The 16,701-nt window shown below is 43.7% G+C and overlaps 2 protein-coding genes across 2 annotated transcripts in view; both read right to left on the bottom strand.

The window, feature by feature from the left end:
• The window catches only part of ttyh3b (tweety family member 3b), a 183,490-nt gene that overhangs the window by 108,828 nt on the left and 57,961 nt on the right, over nt 1-16,701 (bottom strand). The window lies entirely within an intron of this gene.
• LOC139933640 (neuropeptide FF receptor 2-like) lies at nt 1,250-16,700 on the bottom strand. The gene is made up of 6 exons (XM_078289880.1): nt 16,685-16,700; nt 15,750-15,838; nt 14,289-14,466; nt 13,484-14,036; nt 11,870-12,659; nt 1,250-1,345 (listed from the first exon to the last, which is right to left on the bottom strand). Exons 1-6 carry the CDS (start codon nt 16,698-16,700, stop codon nt 1,250-1,252), a joined length of 1,722 nt encoding a protein of 573 aa, XP_078146006.1.

Below are 16,701 nucleotides of genomic sequence, written 5' to 3'. Positions count from 1 at the left end.
TCTGGACGTATGGGTGTACTGATGTGGTGGGGTGCAGAAATCGCGGTGATATAATTTGGTTTGAGTACTTTTGTTTTGCTGTACGTTTGGTAAGTCTAGTGGGTGTTTTGTCTTGAGGACTAATGGGTGTAAGTTGATTTTATTTTGATAGAAACTCCATTATATTGGTCACTCCCTGCTCCCTGGTTGCCCTTGCTGTGGTGCCACTATCTGTCTGCTCTCCTTTCTGTCTTTTGCAGGTTTTTAATCAGCGATAAAGCCGCTCTGTAAATAGCAGTTTGACCCACACTGACTGTTGTGCTTCTTTATTGAAGAGTATAAATTGTCCCACTCTTCGAATTGGGGGTACCATAGTCTAGCAATAGTCCCCTTTGCTACTATCACATCATTTCTTTTTTTTATAACATCCATCGAGAGTTAACTAGAATTCTTGACATGAGGAAAAACACTGAATCAAACTTGAACAAAAATACACAATAAGGGCCATTCTTCATGCTAACTATATCCTGTTCATAAATAGACCCTATTCATAAATAGACCCCTATTTATACTGCAAAGGGCTTTGTTTATTGTGACAGCCTTTTACTTTTGAAATATGCTCCAATACTCCGCAATGCTGTTACGTTTACTCCCTCAGACATGCATACACTCGCACATAAACATGCACACATACACATGCATGCACGTGCAAACACACATGTTCATGTGATTTTAGAGACTGGGGGGGTCTGAGTAAGATTTTTTTTAAATAGCGAGTGAACAAACTTTGCATGAGCCTGGACATTTGTAATGAAAGCAAGGTAAGTAGCAATAAGGGATGAAGAGGAAGATGTAGGCAGAAGGCGAGGACAGTGGGGACTGAGGAGCAGAAAGCACGATGAAGGAAAAAGATAATGCCTTTGGGATAAAAAAAAATAAATAACACCTTTGGGATCAAAAGTATAAGCTTGGAACACTGACTCTGAGAGAGAGGGGCTGATGCACTGGCCACCCACACAACCTGGCTGACCTCCATCAACGGACATCTGTTGCAGAACTGGCCGGGCCGGCCACACTGCCAGCACTCCTATCCAGGCTTCTGAAACAACAGCGAGAGAGTAGACAGGAACTGAAGGAGGAGGGGAAGAGAGAGAGGGAGACGGATGAGACTGGCAAGCACAGGGATGGGAGGAGCAAGTGCATGGGAGACAGAACCAGGGAGCCGCCATCAAAGTTTGGCTCTGCACTGTGGGACAGCCAGTGGTGATTGTCAGTTCAAAGGATGCCAGCAAACTGTGGGCGGCCAGCTGCGCTTCCCCAAAACGACGCTGAAGAACGCTTTGAGGTCATCCACTGGCATCATCTTCTGTAAGGAGAAGAGAGGAAGACGGGAGGCTGAGAGGGTATATTCTGATCCTGATCACCAGCCTGCGCATGTGACATTTCACACAGCGTCTGTTGTTGCTGCTGCATGCAGCAAGGTGGGCAAGATGGTGGGGGATTTGCCCCAGCAGAGATTACATTCATTCCAAGATAATGTCCTTCCATTTTTCCCAGGGTTTGGCAAAAGTGTGACAACTGCTATGAATTTACAGGGAACAAGTAAGGACACTTCATTTTATTTGGCACCACAAGTGAACAAAACCTATAAACTAAAATCTGCACTGCCGCTGCCAGAAATCCTGTTCCCCCTTTCAGGGATAAGTCCAGCAGTCTATAAATGAAAATACTCTTTTCAGGCCGCTGTTGTGACAAACTCAACCCATTGGTTCTCTCAGTCCCTTCAGCCTCTGAAACACAAAAAGTGATTATCAAATCCAAGAGTTCCAAGCCAATACAAATTGAGAACTGAGAATGCATCTTTACAGTTTGCGATGGGCTGTGTGCTTGAGGTTGCACCATCTATTAAGGTGTTCATTTTCCCCACTGTTTGAACTGGTTCTGTGCTGTAGAGGATAGCGCTGTTTATTTGTGCCAAATACTTTGGGAGTGATGCATTATTCTCACAATGAATTTGGGGCTTGCAATTCGTTCTTGTCGGCCAAGTCACCAATCTATTTTGCAGTTGGTTAACTTCCAGGTTCTTTTGTTTTGGAATAGTACTGCGGCCATTTGATAAAATTTCAAATGCATTGTGGAGGACACAAGAATGGACAAGAACGCAAATTGAGAAAGACCTACATGTAAGGAGAGTATAATTAGGCACTGGTCTACCTTGTTGTCTCTCCATCTCCATCCCCTAGCTGCCTGCCTCCACTCTAAGACATGTATTGTGCGATAAACAAAAAAACACTTTCTGTTGTCACATTATTGATAGTTGGCTCCAGAATGTTGCTGAGTCGTACTAAAAGAGATGCAATTATGGAAAGTGAAAAATCCCTCACCACCTCCTGTTGGCACCAATATCTCCTTGATACAAAACAGAGTAATGGAAACGAAGAAAAAATGTTGAATTCACATTTTGATGCTCTTTGTCAAACTATTTCACTTTTATTTCTTTAAGTATTTAGCACGCAACATGTACAATGCATGTATGCTCATATACACACAAGCTCTTTGGTGAGCTTTGGTGACCTCACTGGCTGATAAACTGCTTTTGTCACAGACACAGACACACACACACACACACACACGCACACAAAGACTCACTGAGAGGAGTGCAGACACAGACAGCTACAGTTCTACTGAGGCAGACTGAGTCTAAAGGTGGAGCAGTCTTAACACATTGTATCACATGCTGTGAGTCAGTGGTGGGTTTTCCTACAACATCATATCATAAAACTTAGTGCATGAGACACACACCTACACGTGTGCAAGCACATGCACACACACACAGGCTTACACCGGGGACATGAAACAAAATGTGGCCCTGCCTATCACACTGTATTTGTCTCTTAGGACTTTGTGTTGTCTGTCTGTGTGTGTGTGTGTGTGTGTGTGTGTGTGTGTGTGTGTGTGTGTGTGTGTGCTAAAAGTTCTATACTTTTACTTTAACTTAGAACTTCTTAAAGTTCTGTACTTCAGTACTTCTACTTTTTCTCTTCTTCTACATCTTCTTGTTTTTATTATTTTGTTGTGGGTGGTGTTGTTACTGTGGTGTTATTGTTATGCTCTGATGTAGAGATACGTGTGTGTGTGTGTGTGTGTGTGTGTGTGTGTGTGTGTGTGTGGTGTGAGTGTGAGTGTGTGTGTGTGTGTGTGTGTGTGTGTGTGTGTGTGTGTGTTGGCTAAAGCACACACCTCTGCACACAAACTGTGGTGTCCTATAGGTTTGAATCTGACCCTTGTCGTGTGCCATCTCCCATCTCCCCGGTCTTTCTTGACTGTAAGCAGAAATGCTTTAGAAAAGTTTGCTTCGGATAAACATTTGATTTAAGAAGTACACAAGTACACACATGGATGCCTGTGTGTGTGTGTGTGTGCATGCATGTGTGTGTGTGTGTACTTTATGTGTGTGCACATGTGCATGCACTCTTTGTAGTTAATGAGAACTGATGATGCAACATGTAAAACCACTGAGTCAAAGCATCAAACCACTGAGTCAGAACAAACTGTATTGAGAAAACTGGAGTCTGACATGTCCACTTGTACACACTTAAGCCTCTTAAATGTCACAGGCATAATGAGAAATCAGCACTATTATTGCCCCTCTGCTTCAAATGGGCTTGAAACTATGCTCGCTCAACATTTTCTAAATTGGACAACACCATATACACAACAGCTTTAATCATTATTTTATCACTTTGATTATAAAGCCAGTGTAAATAAATGACCGATATCACCTTATTATGAGATTTGGCTGCAGCTCCATCACCAAGGCTATCTCATTGGTTGTCTCTTTCTTTTGGCGCCATGTCAGAAAATCCTGTGGCTTCCGCTAAGCTTGTTTTAGATGCTGAATATTGGAAATCAATGATGGAGGGAACACACAGCAACATACTGATAGAGCCTGAGTCATTTGGGGAGCGCTGTCCTTCACTTCAGGGAATGGCAAGTCCATCAGCTGTGGAAAAACTGCGACTTGTTTGGTGACAGAAAACTGCAGATTTTTATCCTGTGTCCACAGCAGCCCCTGAATCCCCATGAACAAGCACAGACATAAGTACACACATACACACACACACACACAGTTTCTGTCCCTGTTGTTATCTCCGACCTTAACCTTATCTCCGACTCTCAGAGAGTAACACTCTTTCACTGTCCTCCCAGAGGTAAAATTTCAGCTTCTGGATGTCTCTCTGTATGTGTGTGTGTGTGTGTGTGTGTGTGTATGTGTGTGTGTGCGTGTGTGTGTGTGTTTGGGGGGGGGGGTTGCTGACCACTTATGTTCTATATATACAAGTTTGTATAGTAAGCTTTATGTAATGATTTCACACTTGCCAAATCCACTGGGGTTGTTGTGTGTTTGTCCTGGCCGTAAATAATACAGAGCAACAAAGCAGAAAATGATTGTATTATGTTTGTGGTTTGCGTGCTCATTGTTTTGTGGAGGTACAACAGTTGTACTAACTGTCCAACTGTGTGTGTGTGTGTGTGTGTGTATGTGTGTATCGGTGGGCAGTGCAGGATTCAAGGATGGATGAGGGCAGTTTAAAGAGTTGACTTTTGGCTCTTCTATGGTCTAAAGAACATCTCAATGTGACTCAATGTATCAGACTGCTATGATAGTAGAAAGGAAGAGAAGAAAAAACATCGTCAGAAGTGAAAATTGTGTGCACATGTGTGTATGACGTATGTCTGTGTGTGCTTGACAAAAGCAGTTTATAGGGGCCTGTGTTTGTGTGTGTGTGTGTGTGTGTGTGTGCGCGCGTGTGAAGTAGGCGTTAAGGGCAGTTTATAGTACAGCGATTTATGATCGATTTGTCATCGTTGCGATGGTCGTTGCGCCCATCGCTGAGACTTAAATTGGATTGAACTTTGACCCCATCGCTGGCTCAGTTGTCATGACAACATTATGGAACTCTCTTATCCTAACGTCGATTAATTCTCTGAGCTCAAATTAAATGTAATCAACAGCTCTGGAAGACCATACTTTTGTAATAGACTGTAGAATAAAACGTACACTTGAGGAGACAATTTATGCTATTTATCTAGACCTGGATAAAGGAATGAAATTAAACTTCTTATTTAAAAAGAAAGAGTGAAAAATAACATTGCAAAAGCAGTTACATAACATGTAGGTACATTAGGCTATTCTGCAGACTGGTTTACAAACTGCATTATTATTATTTTCTTTTCAAATGGTTAAATTTTCAATTAGTGCAATTAAGAAAATATATTTTGTTTCATGGCGTTATTAAAAGCAGACTGCAGCAGCTGGTTGGAGTCTGTAGGCTCCGACTCGCTTTCAGAACGGACACAACAATAAACTTCACAACCTGGGAATATTTGCATTACTTTGAACTGATGGAAGAAAAGGGTAAGAACGTTATTGTTACCTGTACATCTGAGAACTGAAAGCACTTGCCAATGTGTTGTGAGCGCTATCCACTGTTTATTTTTTAGACCAGACATGATTAATCAAGGCTGCCTCTGTGATCATACTAGTTTACCATAAAGACGATCAGACCCAGAATAAATGAAAGCTGCTTGTTAACAGATAAGTAGATAACAGCAGTGTACTCGGTGATGATTTCTATAGCCTACTAGTGAGAACATCACCAGAAGACATAAAGGTTGTGAAGTTTTTAAGCGGGTAACTTGAAAGCACTCGACTGGGTTACTTTTAATAAAAACTAACTTAGTAAAGTGCTACAACTACTTGCTATTTAGAACTATAGTAACAAATAAAGTAACTAGAGAGCAAATGACTGAACCTCTGCGATGCGTTCTATAATCGCTCTAGTGTTTATACTTTTTATGAGCAACAGTGTCCAAAATCAAAGTTGAGTGATGATGGAATGTTGGTGACTTTGTAGCGATGTCCATCGGGCGATCATAAATCGTTGTACTATAAACTGCCCTTTATAGTGATGACACAAGTTGTTCCGTTATTTAATGGACTTATCTACCACTTAGATAGTATTGATGTGCCAGCATCTGTTAACAGAGTATAATCTTGCGTGATCAGGCCGATCACGCAAGATGCATTTTAAGACTGAACCACGCAAGGTGCACTGCGCTTACAAAGCTAAGGAGCCTGCTGCATGTTTGTGTTGCTGTTGCTAGGCAACCACAGAATCAACTGACAAACAGCTGTCAGTCACTCAGCCAGCTGTTGTTTCACTAACAAAGACCACGCCACTATGAGATGTATTTAGATGGTTTATTGAGGGAAAGAGGGGTCGAGAATGGAGGGATGAAACAAGGGTCGAGGGTGGAGGGATGAATCAGGGGTCGAGATGAAGGGATGAATCGTGGGGGTCGAATGAGTTGGGGTCGATGGTTAGCTCGAGGAACCAGGGAATTGAGACTCAGGGTGGGGGCACTGTCTCGCTGATGGGGAGTCTTCTGGCTCCATCATATCCCCCTGTGGTTCCTGTACTGAGAGAGAAGAGCGAGTGCAGCAGTAATTCGCCTCCAGGCTGCTGTTTCCTGTTTAGATCGTAGTAGTTTAGATCGTGTTCTTTGTTTACAAGAGTCACACCAGAAATCCTGCCTCTCCATTGATCTGATTGGACACTACAGAAAAAAAACGTCAGTGACGTAAGGTGCTTCCCTGTTCTGAGTTGAAATTTTTCAGCGCTCTTCCAAAAATGCGAGGTCCCTAGAGCGGAAAAACACAAAGAGCCCAGCAAAGCAAGACCAGCATGCAAAACACTTGGAAACAACTAGAAAAGGTTTCCCTCCATTAATAAAAATGGGTCAAAGTGATCAGGCTCTAACTCTGTCTTAACGGCAATGAAAGGCCAAAATGATACGCTGATTCATAAAAGATTTAGATGGGCTGTTAAACTTTATGTGCAACATCAACCCAGGACCTCTGGTACTGGCACCGTCATGGTTTCCCTACAACCTGTTTCCTCAGGGAATGACGGCATGGCAGTGAAACAAGAAACATGCAGGTTGTGTGGCAGAACTGGCAGAGGAGGATGTTTTTGCAACATGCTAAAAGATATCTGATGGCTCATCATAAAATTATATCCTCATCTCATCATGTTTGCCAGTTAGCTTACATAAATGCTGTTCACTGCTTCAAACAGCTGATTTGTCGTTGGATTAGTATCGGCCTCTGCTGACCACGACGGCTCCCATTGACTGCAGTAGAGTTCAAAAGTGCATCTGAAGTCCACTTCAATCCGTCAACAGTCTTCAGTTTAATTTCACCACAGCGCTTCAGCTGCAAAACTTTTTTTTCATAAGGCAACTTATGTTTGTTTACAAGAACATGGAGGCACTCGCTACTAAGAGTGATTTGAGATCAACTTCTTCCTCATTGCCTTGACAGAAATGGGAGCACTGACCTCACAGGAGCATTTTGGGGCATTTCCAAAGTCTTTACCCTGAAACAAACTGCAGGCCAGTATCGGCAGCAGTCATGAATCATTAATCATTTTTTTAATTCCCCAAAATTTGCCTTTTGAAGCGTGATGTAGTTAGGTCAGTCAATTTCAGTGCAAAATTTCTGCCAAGGCAATGGATAGAACTAAAGCAATTGCGAGCCACTGGATATGGGCAAACAACTAAATAGTTCTGCTAATCTTTAACCTCCACCTACCCATTTCAAAGAAAAATGCAATGAAATGGGCATTGAGAGGGAGGGGGGGGGGGAGTAGCTATCAAATCATTCTTGGCTAACTAAACTAAACATCCACTGACGTTCTCCTTTTGACTTTTAACCCCCTAAAAGAAGAGAATTGTCGAGCCTAAAACACGAGTGGAGGTAATGCCTTGTATTATTGACTTAATAGGTTATTATTAGGTTATTAACAACACCTAGATATCAGTTAACATCTCAGAAAACTTGTTTCAGTGTTTCTGCCCCCTTTAAGCTGAGAGTTTCTGATGTGGCTGCACACAACGCTAAACCTGACGAGCTCAAATCTGAGAATAACATTTAAAATTCCCCTCTGCAATTAAGTTCAGCAGGTCAGCAGATAATAAAAGACACAAACCTATTATTATATTACTGTTATATTAGTATTTTAAATATAACTATCCACTTCTTGACCCCATGATGAATGATTTCATGCAAGGCTGCCACATTATTGAATCCACTATCACCAGTTTCAATTAAACAGGTTGATTGAAATATGTCTGAGGGGGAACAGTCACTTCTGCTTTGGGTGAATACATGAATATTTGATAATTGAAACGTTGAAATTTCCTTTCACTTGAGGAGACACTGAAACCATCTTGGAGTCAGCTTGTGTGAACACTGTGATGAGATTGTGATGCGACATATCATTTTACAGTCTTTCTAACTATGGTAAATACATTTATAAGTTAACAGCTATTTGGCATTATGGACAGCAGGATATATAAAATGCAACAACGCAAAGTGAAGTGAATCATAGTCTAACATTAGTCTTTGCTAAATCTTGTTTACGGCAAGTAGGAGTGTATTGATTTTTACTTGTGTTCATTTAACCTTTATTTTCGTAGTTGGAATGAACAGCTCTATTTTCAACAGTGACCTGGCCATCAAGTTTTATATTTCACAATATTTTTAGTTCACCGTTTCAGTTCCTTTAGTCGGTCGCACACCCCTCTGGGTATGTTCTCCGCTGTTAAATGGTCCTTGCCCTGTTGCCAAAAAAGGACATATGAAGACGGTAATGAAGGAAGAGTAAAAGAAAGAAAGAGTCTATTGTTAGCACTATCTTCTCACACTGGTACAGCTATGACGCAAGGAGAGAGCGGGTGACAAAGAGGGAGAGACAGAGAAGAAAAGAGAGGGCGGAGAGGAGGGGAATGGAAAAGGAGAACAAAAAAAGGAGTGACGGAGAGGATGCAGAGAGCAGATGAGATGATAAAAACGACAGGTCTGTAGAGAAATGAAAGCAATCATGACTGTAGACTGAAAGGAAAAGATACAATGCTTCATACTGAGTCCATAGGTTTGAAATTGTGAAATGAAATTAGGTGTGTGTGTGTGTGTGTGTGTGTGTGTGTGTGTGTGTGAGAGATGAGCGGACCCCAGCTCATCTCATCTTTATGACCGCTTCAAGATCCAGAAGAAAATTCACAAACTCTTTGGATGTTTGGAGTGAACCCAGGTGTTTGTACTGAACAATAATAGGTCCATGAGCCTTGTGTCTGCTCCCTGCATGAGAAACTGAAATACATTTCTCCACCACAAAAGGATTACATAGAGGAGACACGACTAGACACAGGCAGATTGATACTGAAATAAGATGGTGGAAAGTGAGGTAGAGGGTGGGCAGAATCACACTCGACTTCAGCTCTACCTGGTTCAATTCCCAGCTTATGCGAATTTTGGAGGGGGGGTTAATTTTCTATAATTTTTTTTATTTAACCATGATCAAAACCTTACCCTAACCTTAACCAAATTGTTTTAATTAAACTTAAAGCTTACCCGTTACCTTTTCATGTGGCAAATGGCGTGTCCAATTAATGCTATTGTCACATAATCCAATTTGTGGTAGAGGAACATAATGTTCATAAAATTTCACAATGTCCACAACATGTAATTTGCATATTATGAGACTGTGATGGAATGGGTCCAAGCACCAGATCCTATAGCTCTTGCCCTAACTTCTATATGTAACTCGCTTCATTGAGGAACAAGAGCTATTCATAACCAAATCCACATCCCGTTAAGGTTTAATCACGCCTGAGGGAACAAGAGCAGATTGGACAAAGCATCCAAGCATTCTGCAGAAAGCTTTTATCTGTCTATTCCAGGCCTCCCACCACTTCTCACTTCTCTATTAACACAGGATATAGTTAATGAAAACCTGGAACTACACTCTACTGATGGTCACTCAGCTTTGTCAGACTCTGGGAAAAAAGCAAACAACTGTGAATGTCTTGAAAGACTGTGCAAGACATATTGCTTATTGGTTAAAAAAAAAAAAAAAAAAAAAACCCACAAACATCTGCCCAGGACCTTTCAGGCACAGCGATGGGTGGCCGTGGACAATCTCATTTTTTTTTAATGAAACACCAACTGCACATTATTTGGTACACATGCCCTCCAGCGATACAGTGCAAAATTTAAACTGGGAGAATAAGAGAGAGGTAGATAAAAGAAAAGAGGGAAGGAGAGATGAAAGACACAGTCACAGCATAATGGGTAGTAGTTAGATTTGCAAGGGTACAAAGCAACCTCATCCAATCCAAGCCTTATCCAAACAGGACAGTTTCAACACCGTTTGATGTCTTGAGTGTTGCACCACTTTACTTTTGCTATGACAAGTCTGCGTGTGTGTGTGTGTGTGTGTGTGTGTAGGTGTGTGTGTTGTGTTGTGTGATTAGCAGCTTCATGTCACAGCATTTCATGCTACTCACCACCTCTGTCTTCCACACAACTGGAGACAGCCTGAGGGTAGATTAGATTTAGTTGTCTGCGTGCATGCAACTGTGTTTGTGTGTGTGTGTGTGTGTGTGTGTGTTTTAGTCTTTTAACCTTTAAAGCTCTCCCTGCACCCTGTCTCAGTCCTCTACTCCACATGTTATGTGCTGGTTAACAGGCAATGTCTCTGGTTAGGCCAAACTCTCCTGTTATCAAACACTGAAACAGACATGTCATTGTCTTTGTCCATAGCTGTTTAACACTCAAGGATGTGATATTGGCCATCAACAATCTCCATTTCTATTAATACTCTTGTATGATGATGCCCCACCTCTCTAGGGCTTATTTCAGACTAGCTTTCATAAATCTCATTAATCACAAGTGTTTTCAAATGTCTCATAGCATTATCAGATATTTACTATGTACAAATCAAACCCATGCATGGCATTCTCCTGTATTTGATTCGCTGCTTGATGTATCTTATATACCCACGGCCTGCAAATCTTGTGTGTGGCCGCACACACAACCACCTGCTGCGGCATATTTGCTTCCATAAATTGCAGACATCGCTGGCGACAACACACTGTAAAGATCTGTCAGAAGCTGTTTACGCAGATGTCTGGGTGTGTGTCTGTGCGTGTGGCATGTGCGTTCACACACTGCATTCTAAGACGGGCTTTTTCTGTCAACAATAAATACAATCTAAACCATTGGCAGAACAATATGAAAGAAAGAAAATAATCCAAAGATACATTACACAGTTGAGTCCTGCTGGGTTATTATTTCAAACAGATGTCAGACACAACTGTGAGTAGTAGCGGAATCACTTATGGTATGACCTGCATGTAAACATAATGACACTGCTACAATCCATCCTGCTGACTGATGACTGGCCGCCCAGCCTCGGGCTAATTTGCACTCCACCCCTTCCCCTGCAGGGTTCACTCCATCACTGTCCCACCTGGCTTTGAAAACAAGAACTCAGGGATACACCAGTCCTGAATCCCCATGGAGTAGATGACACAGAGAATATACGACGTGGAGAGAGGAGGAGAGTTTAGACAAAGTCAGTTTATCCTGCTCGAGATAAATAATGGCTTTTGGAAGGGATTAACCCCACACTGTCAATTACAAACTGTGATTCGCGCCGTGTTTCTGCTGCCTGCAGGACAGAAAAATAAATTCCTCTGAGTTTCCTATGACCTCCCTGCTGATATATCAGATAATCTGCTGCTTTTACAGGCTGGTAATGTCGGTTGTTTCATCCTCACTGTCTCCTGCTACAGAGAAGGAATGTGACGTGTTATTTCTGCACTGCCCACCTGAAGAGAGAGTGTCTCTGTCCATGGTAATGATGTATCTCCTATCAGATGACGGACCATATATTCTGTCGCCTGAATGCCTCCTCAAAGGCAGCGTGTCTATTTCCACAGACTCTATTCTTAACGATAATGATCCCATGTTCTCATTTACAGAATGTCTCCTCGTAGGCAGCAGTTCTGCGCTGTGTGTGGAGTACTGGAGCGTGTGGAGCTGGCTGGGGAGCAGGGTGCTGTCACACACACTAGGGCTGGACCGATACCAGTCTGAGATACTGTGGTCGGATCCTCCTCCGCAGTCCGTGTCGTCTCCGAGCCCCTGCCCCTGCCCCTGCCCCTGCCCCAGCCTCAGGCCCAGTCCCTGGCCTCTAGCCAAGCTGAACAGCCTGGGGATAGTTACCATGGATGCAGAAGCTGCCACGGTAGCCGCAGCAATACGGTGGTGTTGAGCAGCAGTCGCTTTGCTGTCAGTAATCGGCGGAGCAGGAGTCGTCATGGCAGCTGAGTTGGAGAAAGAAGAGGAGCTGAAGAGAGCGGCCACTTTCTGGTAGTATCGTGTCCGTATCACCTTAGCAGAGCGGTACAGGTCTCCGATGAAACAGTAACAGATGGGATTGAGGCTGGAGTTTGTCAGGCCCAGCCACTGAGCAAATGGACGAGTCTGCAGGAGCCAAGATGGTGGCCTTTGCTCACGGTCGATCCAAAGGTCAGCCAAGTAGAGGGGCAACCAGGAAACTGCAAACAGCAGCACCAGACACACCACCATCTTGGCAATCTTCTGGCGCGTCTTGAGGCGCGAGACGTGCAGAGCTTGGCTGCGGGGGTCGAGATCAGAGAAGGTTGATTTCTTCCCACCCCAGAGACGCCTGCCAGTCAGGAAGCCTATGGTGAGGTTAAAGGTCACAGGCAGGCAGTAGAGCGCCACAAACAGCAACACATTGTACCTGCAAAACAAGGACAGGTGTATTAATTAAAAATGAGAGACTGATTTCTTTTCCCCGTAAGACTGCATTCATTCCTTACCCAGATATCAGGAACACTTTGGGCTGTCGTCAGTGCTATTTTCATTTGGTCTCATTTTCAGCAATAAGAACTAAGGGCGGTTATGACAATATTACAGCCAGCAGCACTCTCTTAGAACTCCCATAGTGCATAGTCCATCACAGACAATAAAGCAATAATGGAACAAAAGCCAAGTAGATAAAAGCAGATAAACATTGAAAAAAATCATAATGAACGACTTGACAACTCATAATGAATTAAAAAGATTGAAAAGGAACAAAAGAGGCAAATGCAGCAGGGGAAAATGTGATTAAAAAAGAAAACCTGCACAAAAGCTTGTCTATTCAGCTCCCCAAACAGGACATTCCACATTCTACGACCCTGGACCAAAGATCTGCCTGAGGATCTTGGGCTGGGGTTTCAAGATATGCAGAGATATCCAGTGTTAAGATTAGTGATCATTCTTGTGCTGAACCTGAATCACTAATTAGGTTGCACACCCTGGTACAGCTAAACTCTCTTATCGGAATTGATCAATTTAAAGAACAAATTGGAGACCTGCTTACCATGGAGTGCTCATGTTTTTAACTGGTGTGTTGAAGCTCATTATTGCGTCTTTATTTTCTCATGTGTTTCTACCATTGTGTTTTCTTCTTGATTCTTTTTATGTAATGTTGTATTTTGTTATATGAATTCTCTGTATGCCGCCTTTCTTAAAGGATAAGTAAATAAAAATAAAAAAAACATAGTCAGTCAGTATACATACCCCTGTTTAAGGCGAGGTTGAGGCCACTCCTCCTGACAGACCAAGATGGCAAAGGTTCCAAAGCTGATCTCCCGCAGCCGGCTCATCACCGCAAGCGGGGCGCACATCACCGAGGACACCGTCCACACCACGGCAACGGTCGCCAAGATACGTCGGCGGGTAAACATGGAGCGGGCTCGCAGCGGGGATCGAACACTGTAGTAGCGATTCACACTGATCACGGTCAGGGTCAACACGCTGGCTGAGACCGAGACGGCCTGCGTGAACGGCACCGCTCGACACAGGAGGTCGCCGTACACCCAGGAAGTGTAGATCTGGCTTCCCAGCGTGACGGGCATGCACACACACACCACAGCCAGGTCACACACCGCCAGGTTCACCAGGAGGCTGCGCGTGGCGCTGACGCCGGCGAGCCGTCGGCTGCGGCGGTTGGTGAGGACGCGCAGGGACATGAGGTTCCCTACGAATCCCAGTATGAAGGACAGACAGTACATGATGGTCAGAGCGATGGTGCTGGGCTCATGGAGGGTCCAGAGCAACATGCTTTCCAGATCTGCCAAATCATTAGGGGAGAAAGTGGACGGAGACAGAGGAAAGGAGGAGGTGGTGGAGGAGGGGTGGAGAGAGGGTGGTTGGTAGACGAAAGTGGATGGATGGCGAAAGGATGAGGCGGTGGAGAGGAGAGGGGAAGCGAAGAGAGAGGAGGATGAAAGGAGGGAGGAGGGGAGAAGAGAGGGCAAAGGCTGATGGAGGGAGGCAGTGGGCGAGGTGGCAGTGGAGGGGAGGATCAGAGCATTGTGGAAGCTGTAGGTGTGGTTGAGTCCCGCCTGAGAGCCGTCGTGCTGCAGCAGCGGAGAGAAGCTGGGCTGGACTGAGCTTCTGTCTAACAGCCGGTCCTGGGACAGATCCATGCTGCTGCGGGGCTGGGGCGGGGGCGGGGGCGGGGGCGGGGCCACGGCAGGGGAAAAGGCAGACAGAGAGACCTTGGAAAACGGAAATCTCTGCGATGTAAGGCTAACGGCACAGAACTCCACTTGTCCTCATTAAATTCCATTCATAGAGCACAAAGACACAGCATGATGAGGAAAATGAAAACAAACAAAAAGGCAATTTCACTCTGGGTTTATGAATGAATCCAATATAGGCAGCAAGTCCTTGTAAATCTCCTCCAAAAAATCACATTCCAAACGCTCCGAAATCAGTATGGTTGGCAGTCCCATGTTCTGTAGGTCCTTCCCCCATGACGCAGTTGCATTGCAGATAAATATCTTTGCAGGTGAACGTAAAGCATCTTATGTCATGTTCTATGAGTCAGCTGGTGATTCAGCCTTAAGGGCTGGTCCCAGTGCAGTCCTTATGTAACGTATACATTTTGATCTCTCTAGGGAGTGGCTGACTGAACCCGATAATCCGAGACTAGCCTCTAATAGACTTTCTCACCTCCAAGGATGGCATCCCTCATGCGGATCTCTCTCTCTCTCTTGCGTTTTCTCTCTCTTTCTCCCCTCTCTCTCTCTCTCTCTCTCCTTCTCTCTCCCTCTCCTCACACCTTCAGTCTATCACCGGGGTGCAATCAGATCTGTTTGGAGAAACATCAGAGAAATCAGAGGCTATTACCACCTTCAATCTTTTAATAGCTGGCAGTAGGCTGCCAAACAACTACAAATAAAACATTCCTTAACAGAACAACAGTGAAATGCTTTTAACATCTCCTCCTCTCCTCCTAATGCATTCAGCTCACAGCTTTCCTGGTTAGGTCAGTAAAGACCCATACAGCAAAGAAAGTAAGCTTATGTCTGTGAAATTGCTCTTGAAAATGTACTTGGCATTTTACTAAGGCCTGGTAAAGGAGGTAAAGGAGTGTCTCAATTTCAAGAATGTTTCATTTATGAAGTAAGATAATTATTATTCTGAACAGAGGCTACAGCATTTAGTACAAGTAGGAGTGTAGCAGGCATGATGAATTATATTTCATCTTTCATTTACGAACCAAGAGAACTGGGTTTGCTATCTGTTGCACCAGCCAGCCTAAAACCCGCTTGCCACCATCAAATGACTACTATTAAATGAGGAGTCAGAAGTCAAGTGTTTGGCTAAAAATGGGCACTTGGGAACTTGGAAGAATTTCCACCCAAACCACATCACAGAAAATACATATTTCAACCCTCACTGAACAAACGACGAGGGAGACTATTTAGAAAGATAAGCAAGCAACCCTTCAGAAAAAGAAAAACAAAAAAACAATCTAGTCAAATTGTTTACTGACCGTATGCCTTCCAAAACGGTGCGGATCCTCCTTCATGCTGAGCTGGAAGGAAAAGATGTTGAAGAGGCGGCCAGGTGCTGACTGAAGATCTGCACCAAAACGGAAGATAGGAGACAGACAGTGGCCGGGAAAGTTGTTTATGGACGCTTGGTGCCAATATGTGCTCTATAATCCGCCTTTGAGTGCCTGGCAAAAGAGGGATTTGATAGAATAGCTCTTTTCCCTCATCCTTTCTTGCTGCTCAGATGTCTGCGCTCCGCTGTGCCGGCGGGAACAGACAGCAGATCCGGCACTGCAGGACTCAACATCCAACAGACATGAAGTCAAGGCGCAGCTGTTTCCCAGCCAGGGCACTACACACACTTGGGGATGTGTCTTATAACCAGCAACATATCACTACTCGTTACTCAATTCAAAAGTAATGGGATTACTTTACTTAGTAGTACTCCCTGGGAGCAGTAACTTGGCTACACTAGCCTACTCGTTACATCATTTTTTTTTTCCGTTACAAGCTTAAAATTGGCGGTTGCATCCTCCCTTACCTTCAAAAATAGGGATAACTCAATTACATTTCCTCTGAATGACCTGGGGAACCAAGTCGCATTGACGTCCAATGTTGTTGTCATCATGTCTGATCGATAAAAAAAATCAATAAAGTGGGATATATATACCCAGAAAAAGTAAAGTAGCCTATCCTGTGCTTTTCTGATCTAAGCTAGTTTACAATGAGAGGACGATGACGAAGTTTGACTAAAACGGGAAGATAGTTTTTGGATCATTCTGGTAGTTAGAGGGGTGATAACAAACGCAACGACTTAGCCTAACTAAAATACCATCACCGAAATGAAAAGAGTAATCCGTTACACTACTCCTTATATAGCCTAGCCTAATCATTTCTGTAATTGAGTTACCACTAGACTGTATAGATGGCTTACCAGTTGCTCCAGGCATG

This window comes from Centroberyx gerrardi, chromosome 3 (assembly GCF_048128805.1).
Source record: "Centroberyx gerrardi isolate f3 chromosome 3, fCenGer3.hap1.cur.20231027, whole genome shotgun sequence".
Lineage (NCBI taxonomy): Eukaryota > Metazoa > Chordata > Actinopteri > Beryciformes > Berycidae > Centroberyx > Centroberyx gerrardi.
The sequence above is the reverse complement of the archived record's forward strand: the minus strand, read 5'-3'. Positions and strand labels throughout refer to the sequence as shown.

Bases quoted from the DNA above. Each gene is read 5' to 3' on its own strand.
- LOC139933640 (XM_078289880.1), bottom strand. The intron at 12,660-13,483 runs GTATGTATACTG...CTTGTTTTGCAG, and splicing joins CAACCTCGCCTTAAACAGGG to GTACAATGTGTTGCTGTTTG. The intron at 1,346-11,869 runs GTAAATGAGAAC...TTCTCCTTACAG, and splicing joins TGCCTACGAGGAGACATTCT to AAGATGATGCCAGTGGATGA.